At 40.5% G+C, this 12,807-nt stretch overlaps 1 protein-coding gene across 1 annotated transcript in view; it reads right to left on the bottom strand.

Annotated features, from left to right (window-relative positions):
- Nucleotides 1-11,695: 11,695 nt before the first annotated feature.
- MYL3 (myosin light chain 3) overlaps nucleotides 11,696-12,807 on the bottom strand; it is a gene marked incomplete at its 3' end in the record, with an annotated part of 32,904 nt that continues 31,792 nt past the window's right edge. Inside the window, exon 6 of the mRNA XM_082045567.1 lies at nucleotides 11,696-11,732. Coding sequence (XP_081901693.1) covers nucleotides 11,704-11,732 — 29 coding nt within the window. The remainder of the gene's footprint in view (nucleotides 11,733-12,807) is intronic.

The raw sequence follows: 12,807 nt of genomic DNA on the forward strand, positions 1-12,807 counted from the left end.
GTCTCTTTGTTCTGTTTTGCTCTAGCATCAAGCACAGCACAGTCCCAGTCAATGGCTGTAATTCTTGGCAAGATAAACGATTAGTAGCGATTTAGAAAATAATAGCAATTAATGATGAGTAGTGGTTTCTAATAATTCCTCTCTTCATTCAGGGCTCATCGTGCTGGTGATACTGGAATGTACTAATATTTTGCACTGGCCAGCTGCCTCCCACATCCATGCATCAGCCTTCTCTCTCCGCTTTCTTTTTTTTTCAAAATGTGTGAGAGTTCATTTCTTGGACAGTAAAAGAGGGTCCCTCCTGGAACCTGCTGGGGAAATCTTTCGTTGCTGACCCAGACAAAAGAAATTAATATTTTAAGATGCTGAAGGGAGTGGAGCATCTCCCGTGTGAGGAAAGGCTGAGGGAGCTGGGGCTCTGGAGCTGGAGAAGAGGAGACTGAGGGGTGACCTCATTAATGTTTACAGATATATAAAGGGTGAGTGTCGGGAGGATGGAGCCAGGCTCTTCTCGGTGACAACCAATGATAGAACAAGGGGTAATGGGTACAAACTGGACCATGAAAGGTTCCACTTAAATTTGAGAAGAAACTTCTTCTCAGTGAGGGTGACAGAACACTGAAACAGGCTGCCCAGGGAGGTTATGGAGTCTCCTTCTCTGCAGACATTCAAACCCGCCTGGACACCTTCCTGTGTAACCTCATCCGGGTGTTCCTGCTCCAGCAGGGGGTTTGGACTAGATGATCTTTCGAGGTCCCTTCCAATCCCTGACATTCTGTGATTCTGTGATTCTAAGAGGACTTAGCTGAAGCAGAGATCTCTGCAGTCCACTGACAGTGGTGTTTCTGCTACCTCATGTCTTTCCATTCTAATCTGCAGCCTTTGGTATAGGTTTTGGCATGAGTGTCCCAAATGACACAAACTGAAGGAAATGTTGAGAACATCCATAGTCCAGGATTACAGTGGCTTCAGTGAGATAGGGACTTGCAGACAAATTAACCTGCAGGTGGTCAGATGGTTTATTAATATGGTATTATTACTATGGACGCTTCGGAAATACCCACAAGCAACAAGTACAATTCAATCCCATGGAGTTGTCCCATGGTCTACTCAGTTTATCCAAAGATACACTTTTACGTAAATAATTACATCACTATTGTAAAATTTGCCTTTTAAAATCTGGGACATGTGCAACCTCCACAAGGTCCGGTCTCCACTCTGCAGAAAACACCTCACCGGACTCGACCCTTGCATATCAAACAAGCATGTATTCTATTCAAAATGCAAAAAAAAATCAGCAGAACCTCTTAAAAAGCTCCAGAAGGTTGAGGCTTTTTTGTTTTGCTTGGTGGTTTTTGAGTGTTTGTTTGTTTTTTAGTAAAGATGTTATGTGTCTGTAACCTTGGAGAGGTTCTTCATAAAATTTACGGCAGGTCTGCCTCTGGGCAGAAGTTTGCTTTGGATTGCTCCACTATCAAGACAATAAATCAGTTGTACAGAATAAACCTGCATTTGGCTTCCAAATATAGTTACTTGGAATTCCTCTCCGTCCATTTTCATTTATTGTACTACAGGGTTGGAGAAATGTAAGTCAGAGCAAACACTTATCCCAGGCAGCTTCAGATATGACATGAAGCTTCAGGTATTCAGCTCAGCAAAACAAAACAAAAACAGTATGGTGAACACATACCATGTTTTCAAGGACCTGTCCTTTCGGATCAAGGTAGCAGAGTGAAAACCCCATCAAACACAGGCATCTAGAGAAGAGTTGCCCACCCAAGCTTTCCTCATTGGTAGTTTAAATACAGATAATATATTCAATGGAGTTCTGAACATGAGATGTTTTATTCTAATGTTTAAAATGGAAGAGCTGAATCATGACACAGAACTGAATATTTGTCAACTATGGTGGGTGCACCGATCTGCATATCTGTACTGTAGATATTTAAATTATGTGAGATTTCTGTCTGATTTGCAAACTGATGCTGTAACTGTCTTGAGGGGGATTTAGCATCCAAAGTTATTTTGTGCTTTAGAAACATAATTTTACATATTTCCCCAGGAGAAGAGAGAGAACTGACTCCACTACTATTAAAATCATCAGTGATATTTCAGGCTTGGGTACCCTGTGAGAATAAATAAATGCTACTAACAGCACAGAGACATGAGATGGACTGAGACAACTGCAAATATATTGTTTTCTGCACACTAAAAGCACTTCAAAAACATTTGCCTTCAATAAATACTTGATTCTCGAAGACAGGCTTTGCATGGATTTATTCTGTGACTGTTTATGGTTTCTTGAAACATCCTGGCACATTCCAAACATCTTTGTTCCCATTGTTTACCAACTTCAAGGATTTAAAAACTGCAATAGAGAGGTATTAGTCATGGGTTCAGCACCTTCTGGAAGGACTTTTTTCTGCAGTTCCATTGACTGGGATAAAGGTCTTTTTTTTTTTCTCCTTTGTTTTTTTAAAGATTTATTTAGTGGGTGATGTGCTAAAATACAGGCAGGCTGGCAGGAGTAAGACATGACTAAGTATCACCAGACAATGAGCTCCTCAAAACTAAGACAATCAGCAGAAGCATCACTCTCTAAGCTTTCAGGTTGCTCAGATCAGCTGAGGTAAAACCTTTTCTCTACCACAGCTGTGATTTTTCATGCTCTGGTGGGAGCAGGGATGAATTGAGGATGAGTCTGCCTAGATCAGGACAGAAATCCCCAAAGATGTTTGTTTACTTCAGCCAGAAAAGCACTGCATGGCAGGTTTATGTCCTCTTCTTCTGGACTTGCAGCACATACATTTTTCACTTTTTCTACAATGGGAATCTTTTTTGCTCCTGCCTGGTGCTCCAGTGATAGCTGATCTGCCACCATTAAAACAGAATTGGGTCCATTCTGTGGAAAAGTGCATACTCATGCAGCTAGAAAGTTTGAAATACGGGACAAATGGGAAGTGACAACTCACATAAAAGGTGCCTTCTGGAATGGCAGTTGCCAAAGGATTTTCACGTAATGTCTTTCATATGTCTGTGCATTTAAGTTTGTCTGTGAGTACATCTGGAAGGGGCTGAATTTCTGCAGAAATTTGTTCAGATTTGACCAGCCCTGAATGTGTGACTGTGATATTGTCTGGTGTAAACAATACAGAGCATGTGCTGAATTTCTACTTCTTTACAGAAGCTACAGGAAGATGCTACTGAGGTTTTATTTCTGTCAAGCCAGGATGAAGTTAAAGTAGCAGATGAAGGTAATGCCACATAAGCCTACCCAAACCAAGTGAAGTTCTTCAGAAGTTTTGAGCTGGTTTGAAAACACACACCAAGTTTAAACTGGAGAAGTACTTCAGCTTCAAATGCTAGTGCTGTCCCAATGACACACAGTTGCTTTGGTTCTGTATAGGTCTGCCTACACACATATATACCCTTCTTTCTTCATTTCTCCTGTCTTTTATCTTTGGCATACATCATAACTCTCCCGTGGCACTTTTATTACAGAAAAGTGAAGGAATCCACAGAACAGATAAGTCAGAAATGCAGGCACTTCTGGATTTATAAATGAAAACATTCATTTTGCTGTTCTGTTGGGCTTCTGACATATTTAGGCAACTTCACCAGGTAAATGGGAGAAGAAGAATAGATGGACATAAGCTACATAGGAAACTTTAGGGAATTCAAAGAATATTCTATGTTAAATAAAACTGGGAAAAAATAACCCCACTGTATAACAAGGCATTTGCTGAATTCATAGCTCATGTTGTCTACACGGTGCAGTGGGGTTATATCTCTGAATAAACACTCATATATATATTTAAGATCAGTATCTGCAACCAGATATTAATTATACCAGTACATGTAGATTCATAGGTATTTTCACATCATTATTCCTCCAAAACACTGCTGCTACAATCAGACAAAAACAACCTCTCTTACCTTGAAGAGGGCATTATCTTGGTGGGGAAAGGAGAGGGTAAAATAGTATGTAGCAAGGTCCATGAAGCAACAGTCTCTGTGAGCAGTTTGGTCAAGCTTATGAGTTGAATAGGATGAGGCTTATCCATAAAAACTCAAAACAGGACTTGCAGCAGACTTGCCACCAAACTGAGTTCAAAAAGCCTATTTCTGAAACATTTCTTCAGGGTCATTATATTCTCAGTGGAGGGAGAACAAAAGTGTTTCTAAGGGCAAATTAATCTCATCATAAGAGCAAAAGTTATGAAAAATCAGAAGGATCGGCTGAGAAAAATTAATCTTAAAACCAGTTCTGAGAAAAAAAATACAGATTCTCTGGTGAATGACATTATAGAGGAAATTCATGCTTAAAACCAGGCGCAATTTTGAGAACAGGTCTGATTGAATAAAAATTCTGGTCATATAGGAAAATGTTGAAAACTTAAAAATGTTTCATTTCAAAATAATGCAGATGGATACATTTTTATTTTTCACTCCAAATAGTAATTAATTATGCCAGGTTAAAAAATAGCTTTTAGAGTGATTAATAATTTAAAAAATGAGCTGAACATATCACTAGGGGGGAAAGTATTTTTAATTGACCCCCCCAGATTAAATTATTGCTGTATTTATTTCCCTGTGGACATTACTGAAAAATTATTACAGTATTCACTTTCCCTCTGGCTTCCGGACCAAAAAGCCCCACATTTACCCCCTGCATTAATCCAGGCTTGGGTGTGTTTAAGGAGAGGGCAATGAAACACCAGCCAATATCCTTGCTCTGTCTGAAACCCCTTCTGCATGACTGGGTGTCGCAATGCAAGTTACTGCTGGAATGTACTATGTAATTCTGGCAAGAAGTCAATAGGCTCGAACTCCTCAAATAACCAAAGCGTGGTACTAAGAAATCAGCGGAGCAGGCAGCAGCCCAGACAGCCAGTCCATTAGCAGCTTAACCACAGCAGATGTCAAGTCACCAACAAAACTCCCTACGGAGTCTCCCAAAGAGCCAGATGCTACTGCTATAAAAAGATCTTCTAGAAACTTGGCATGGCTCCTGCCCACATTCTTTTTTAAAGAAACATTCTCTAGATAGGAGGTTATTTTTTAAAAATAATTGGGGTAAGGGGTAAGGGAGAAAAGGAGGGGGAAGGAAGGGGGAGATATTGCTTATTTATTCCGGTTTGCTTGCATGTGAATCTTGTGGTCATGAAAATAAAATTCAGCGATAGCACGTCCTGAGACATGGAAGGCAATAGGCACATTTCCAGCCTTCTCCCACACAGAGCTTTGCTTATGCACCTTGGACTGACCTGGGGATCCTTCCTCAAAAAGCCCTGCCAATGTGTTTGGGGTGAAACACCAGCTGTTATTTTACTCTGTTCTGCTTCACTGGGTGACCAGTAACTCCAGTTTGCCCCATGTGCTGTACTTGCACTCTTAGCTGGTCCACATCAACTCGAGTGGTTGTGCTTGGCCTGTTGGTCTTTGCCTCTTATGCTGCTCCATCAAAGGACTTCCTCGCTCACTTGCAGCACTCCTTGAAATGTTCTTGAAATAGCTATGAGTCTCATGTAAGTCCCAGATGCTGGACTCACGGGATAATGGTGTTTCAACTGTGATTTTAGTAACAACAGAAACAGTAAAAATAACCCTAACAATGTGTAATTCTATGGTACAGATGCCAACTGTACCAATAAGACAAGCATTGAAGCCTAGGAGAGGTGGAGACTCCAGCTCTCCAGATATCTGTACCTAGATGGGTGAATGCCACTCGTATGTCCAGATGAGAGGCTCACCTGCATCTGTGGATGAGGACAGATGTTGTTCGGGGAACATATGGTGAAATATTCTGCAAGATTTAGGAGTCTGAGTAGCAGCAGGGTGGTGGCTTTATGTTTGGCAGTTGAGGAAGAATGTAGCTGGTGGCCCAGTGGAGGAGAGATTAAGATTTCTCTACCACCTGAGATGCACCTTATGTTATAATTAAAGCTCTCTGAAAAGAATCATAGAATAGTTTAGATTGGAAGGGACTATCAAAGCTCATCTAGTCCAACCCCCTGCCATGAACAGGGACATCTTCACCAGCTCAGGTTGCTCAGAACCCCATCAAGCCTGGCCTGGGATGTCTCCAGGCATGGGGCATCCACCACCTCTTTGGGAAACCTGAGCCAGTGTTTTACTACCCTTATTTTACTAAGTCAGAACAAATAACCATGCTTTGATTTTCATGGAGATTTTGATAGATCTGACCCTAGGCTAGGCCATGTAGGGCTCATTGTGTGATGGTAATAGCTGAAGTTCAAGATTAGTTTTAGTGACAGAGTAACACGGGATGGAGGACAAAGAGAAGATAGTTAGATGGTTGCTGCTGGCAGAATGTTTCTGTACTCAGCCTTCACAGTGTCCCTCAGCTGTATGAGTCCTAGAGCTCAAGGAGACTTTAAACTAGAGATACCCTTGTAAGAGTATCACAGAAGATAGGAGACATTCCCAAGTGACTGATTGCACCATCAGGAAAGGGAGAAAAAGCTGCATTTTCCAACTACAGTACACCTTTGATTCAAAACAATATTAAGTTATCATTAGAGTCTAAATATGGATTTACAAGACAGTGAAGGCAAGATACCTATGAAATGTTGCTTGGCCAAGACAAAGTAGGCCCTAGAAAACCACAGGAGCCAATGCTGCAAATGGAAATGGATGACCACAAAGAGAGCTGTGAGGAGGAGATGGACCACTGGTCACTATCTCTCGTGTCCAACTCTGAAGCACTAGAGCAGACCTAGTTGTTAATCTCATGGCCTTATCAATGGCCTCTTTAACACGCAGCTCTGTTCAGGACCGCTGCTTCAGATGGTGGTTTCTTCAAAACCAGTGATTCATGATGATGATATTTTTTTGCTTCTTACTTGCATCTTTGTGTAAAGTTGACCCAGGCTGGATATAAGACATTCTTGTAATTATTAGCATGTTTCTACTCCTCCTTTTGCACTAGCTTTTTGAATTTCCTTTAGCATTTTATTGTTATTGCCATCAGCTTGATACTTCATTAGCTCTCTAGCTGCTGATTTTCTATTATGGCTGTTCAATGGTTCATTCTGTTATGGCTCATATATTCATGTAATTTGATAGTTTGTGTTCTCTTGTTCACAGCAAATCTTCTCTGTGGGGAAGACCTATTCAGTCATTGCTGTGCAGTTTGTAACCCAGCATTCCAATGTTCCACTGATTATCTTTCCTCTACTGAGTTTCCGAGTTGTTTGTTTTAATAATGCCTCTTGCTTAAATGGAGTGTTACATATTCAGATTTTTGGTATTGCCTAATAAAGTGTACCAGCCTCTAACTTCTCCCTTTTCCACCTCCAAAAGATTTTTTTTTCTCTTTTCTTTACTTTTAAAATTATTATTCCCCAGAAAATAAGCCAACTTACCCCATGTGCTTTTTCATGCTTCTCAGCTTTCCTTTGCCTCTACTGAGGTTTTTCCCATCATTTATTTCTCATTTCCCCTTCCCTCACACAGACACAGAAACAATGATACAACCAGGTGACAAAGAATCCCATGTTTTACTGCAAAAAGCTACAGGACCAAGATACATATATCAGAACAATTTCCAGTTTGCATTGGGAAAGACTTTTTACTTGTTTCATAGTTCAAACTGTTGGAGTGGGAAGTAATCCTTGTGGAGAAGAGAGGCATTTTGGCAAACATTGTGTACACTTCTGTTTTGCCTTGTTTTTTTCTTTTTCATCTTCAATGTTAGGGGTTGTATCTTCCAAAGCTGAGAAACATGTGAACAAGGTTGTGTTTGTTGCTGATTGCCAGGCATTTTACTTTTACTGTTTTCCTCTAAAGACTAAGAGTATTCCTTGCATACGTGAGATTTATACAACTTATTTGGTTTCTTTTCTCCCTTACTCTCTTATAGCTATTTTTTTACAAATTTAATAAACACAAAGAGAAAGGTCCAGTTGTTTTGGAAGGAAGAAGGGAGAGAAGGATACAGCTAAATGACAAATACATTTTTGATTGAATTAGTCATGAAAAAAATTACTTCCTTTTTCTCCCCTCTCTCTTAATAATTTCATATTGCTTGTTTACATTCTGTATGAAAAAGGAAAAAAAGGCAATGCCCAGGTATTCATAGTTCAGATTCCAGTTTCTTCAGTTTCCTGTGTGTATTGAATCTCCACAGAGGCCACCCTCTTCTCATGAAGGAACAAGACAAAACAAACAAAAAACCATTTCTCCAAATAACTTCAGGGACAGCACATTTTGTAGCTCTGTAATGGGAATCTGGGCTGAAAAATGAGAAGACATTCCATTACAGTGAAATCCAAGGCCAGCATCTGGGGTTCTCTATCTTGTCCTGAAAAATAAAGTTATTTTTAATCATTAGAGGAAGAAAGAAAAAACAAACAATGCCACCAGGAATCAGCCTCAGTTGTCCTAATGTATCTGTAAGCAGCTTATTGGCAGCGAGGGCCGCAGCTGAGTGTCTCTGTACTATGTAGATGCCAACTGACATCAAAGAGCAATCGCACAACACAACAAAATATCCTTAGTCAGTCCCAGTCCCACAATCTTACACTCAAAGTGTAAATGATGGACAAAACATGGGAAGCAGTGATATGGAGAGGCATCATAGCCATGACAGATGAAAAGCCAGGGTAAAGACTCAGCTTTTCAGAAAAACAGACTAGTTCCTTGCCAGTAGACAGTTTCTCCTACTTCTGTTATTTTCTGCAGTCAGTCTCCCATCAGCAACATGTGAGCACAGGGAATTCTCTCTAGCTAATGTCTAGATTTCAAGCAGGATTCAGTTCCCAACCCATAAACATCTGATGCAATTTGAGATCCCCCAGGTGTTCAGAACATTCCCACACAGATGTCAAATATGACATAGTGTACACGGGAGATTTGTCCTTCTCAACACTGGCAGCTGGACTCCCTGCATCTGTGTCCCTTCTTCAGATGAAGTAAATCACTCTTCATGTTCCTTCTAACTGGACCTCCTTTAGGTTTGGAAACAGAGATACCCCACTTTCATGTAGACACCTACCTGTAGTCACTTTGATATAATGTGAGCCAAGGATGACTATGTCATCTGGTCAAATACTGATGGCATATTCTAGGATTTCACTTCAAGATAAAGGGCTGAATTCACTTCCCCATACCTCAACACCTAGAGCCCGCTTGGCTGCCAGCTGCCACAAGTCTACCATGGGCTCTGCAAACCATCTGTGAGTCCATGAATATCTGACACATGTGGAGCATCTCAAACAACACCAAGAACCTACATGTGGAACACTGAATCAAGCCTCATGTACACACTATGGACAACCCCTCCAGCTGTACTGCTCTACTACTTGAGCTTACAGGATTAAATAGGGTAGTTTTGTAACACGAGATTTATAGTGAAGAAATAGGTATCTGAACAATTCAGACAACATTCAGCTTGATCCCAAAAGTGTTCCATCCCGGCATTTTGGGCTGTTTGATGAGCTCCCATGAATGGATATGCATCCAAGAGATAGGCCATGAGATAATGTTGACCACAAGTAAGGTACAGTGCTTTCTAGCTATGTGAGAAAGCTTAATGTCTCCTGATGCCCATGTGTTTCCCAGTGAATAGTGCAAGTAGTAGATGTGTAGCCAAACTGGAAGTGTTTTCTACAGCAATGTCTACTGTGAAGGAAGAATAGTTGGTTATAATTCTGCAGAGCACTTGACCTGGGGGGCAGCGGAGGCAAAAAAAAATCACCTGGAAGAGTCACTAATTGAAGATGTAATTGATTATTTTGTGTTATAAATAGTACACAACACCGGGGGACAAGCTAGTGGAGAGGCTATATATAAGAAAAGTCAATACAGAGTAGTCACAACAACTATACTCAGAAAATAAAGGAAGGGAAAGTGAAAGGGAAAGACACAGTTCAGTTCTTATGTTGGGATACAACTCTAGCTTTCCTCCAGCATACAGGAATGGCCAAGAAACATGAGCCATTGCTTTATTTTTTGATTCAAATCCAGATTCCCACTGAGTTCAAATCCAATGTTTTGGGATTCTTTTGTTATATCCTCTATGGCAAAGGGCCATCACCCTTTAAAGGGCAATGACCACAATTGTCTTTCCCTAAAGGTGCCAACAGCAACACAGCAGGGAGTGGAAGATGCCACCCCCAAATTATGACCATCATGGCTCATTGGCAAATCAGTGGCACATTGGTTCTCTGTGAGTCAGGAGCAATCAGCTCCCTTTCCAAACCCACATCATAAGCAAAGATACACTTGCTGGCCCCTATGCTACATCTCCCAGCCCTGTGCCAGCTTTACCAATGCTTGTTTGTCTTCCTTGGTGGCTGGCATTTCGTTAGGTAACTAGAAAGACCTTTGGCATTAGAATAGGAATTTCCCATGACAGTGGGTTTAAGATGGGATTAAGGATTGAAAACATCTCTAAACAACATGTAAGGATCACCCTAACTGCTGGATTACCCACTATAGCTGTGGGCCAGTCCAGATCTTTGAAACTAAAAACTGAGAGCTGGTGCTGAAAAACTGAGTGCATGTTCAGAGAAGATAAATGCCTTTAAGAAAGAAATCTGGACCGCAATAAGAAAAAAGCAGTCATCTTTTTTAGCTTGTTTACATTCTGGTCAGTTATGTCTTGGGACAGAAGTCCCAAAGACCTGGATGTGACTCCTGCTTAATTCTCTCCCTGGGGTGCCAGTGAACACAATCAAAAGTCACCACACAGCAGACAGGTCCTGGTGGGCTGGGATAATGTCAACTCCAAAACCAAAACAAAGCCAGACCTGGTCAGGACAGAGTAGAAAAATAAACCAAAGGAGAAGAAAGAAAACCCAAACAAATTAAAAGCAAAAAAATCAGAACCGATCTGAAGGAAGCCACTCTGTTTCCCAGTCTATCAGATACTTTGCAGAATAGATGGAGTTGGTTAACTCTCAGATCAGATCTTCCTCAAGACTTGAATGGAGATAAATGATGGTGAACGCCAGTTGAAAACAGTGGCTGCCTTTTCCAGGAATACAAACATAAATGATGACCAGGAAATACTGGAAATGGAGTTCAGCTCATTTGCAATGGTGGGACAGAGATACCCTTAATGGTGCTGTGGTTTGGACAACACTACTGAATAAAGCCAGAAGTTGCGCTGGACAAAGCTCTTGTGTTTTTCTGGAAAACCAACCCATTTGCAGGAGATTTTAGGAGCCAGATTTATGGAAGGCAAATAATAACCATCCAAGTGTAGGTTCAGTGACATAGGCGTTCATTACTCCTTCTTATCTACTTTTCCATGTACTTTTAGCCCCGTTTTTCTCTAGTCATCTCATTTCTATCTCCTCACATTTTTAAGAGAAGTCTAGGAGCAGAGACTTGTAAGTGGACATGAAAAATGTGCATCCTTTGAAGTTTCCACTCAATCATAAAGGAATGACCTCTTCCTCTTTGGAAATCAAATCCTTTTAGGATATATTACATTGGACTTCTAAAATAAATATGTCCAGATTTACCAGACAATTGCAGAAAGGTCATTGATTTTCTGTGCACTTGAAAGGATGAAGAAAACATTTTACTCCTCCTTGTTCTACCTGCTTGTACAGCATCCTGAAAATATTCAGTCTCTTTGATTAGTCACTTATAGATTGTTCAAGCCTATCTCAGATGCCAAAAGCACAACAATAGGATATGCAAGGAGGACAGAAGAGACTCACCTGGTGTTCAGTTAGCCATGATATGTTTCACAAAAGCTGGAAACAAGAGAAAGAGAAGGGTCATTTATCAACATCCTTTCATTGAACTCAATAACGGCCTGGGTATCTCAGCCTGTTCTTTATTTAAATTCACTCTTCTTCCTTCCTCTGATGCAATGAAGACTACGCCATTTTGTAAATAAGACTCAAGATACGGGGTGTTAAACTCTTTGTAAGTCCTTATGATAACATATACATACAGTGCAGTGTAGCCAGCAGTCTAGGTAGCCAGTGGAAATGAAAGCTTACATCAGTCAATCTATAGTTTTCTTAATTCCTTACCCCTGGCAGCCATATGGAACTGGCTTTCCTAAGTATACAGCCATGAGAAACTATGGGTCCTCATCTCGCAAGGCTTTCAAGAATTCATCACATTTGTACTAAGGCAGGGGACACTGAAGATGCCTTGAGTTAACCTCCAGATTCCACAGCAGGTCACTAGGTCCAGTATGGTGACCTTATCTCTCCAGTGAACCCAGGTTTAGTAAAAAAACAAGGTATTTTAAAGTCAAATTAAGCATCTGTTTCAAAAAATTTAGAGTTCATTTTTTCTCCATTAAAAAAAACCAAAACCAAATAAAACACCCCACACACTCATTTTGTACAATTTTGAAATTCAAATGGAAAAGGAAAAATACGTTTTGAAGTTAGGAAATATTTTTTTCCTTCCCAGTTATCTCCCCATGCTCTGAATTTCTCTGAATTCAGCATAAGTTCATGAGTCATTTAGATAGGCTAAATCTACAGATTTCTAGCAACAAAATACTCATAAGAAATGTTTCCCTGAGCTCAGACCACTGGTATTTTTAAATAGAAGGAGATTACCAACCCAAATACTCATAAAAGGCTCAGATAATACGACAGATGAGCTAAATCACCAAGATGATCAATGGTCAGCCACCAGTCAACCTGAAGGACTCAGCTGTGTACAAAAAAACATGTTCATGATCCCTACTAAAATATTGTTGCTTTATTGAATGGTTTGAAGCACGTAGGCTTGCAAGACACAGAAGAAAACCATGATCCACATGTTCATGAGCAATGAAATTAAATGGGAGGTCTTTGGAAGGTC

This window comes from Streptopelia decaocto, assembly GCF_964273445.1.
Source record: "Streptopelia decaocto genome assembly, chromosome: 2".
Classification (NCBI taxonomy): Eukaryota; Metazoa; Chordata; class Aves; order Columbiformes; family Columbidae; genus Streptopelia; species Streptopelia decaocto.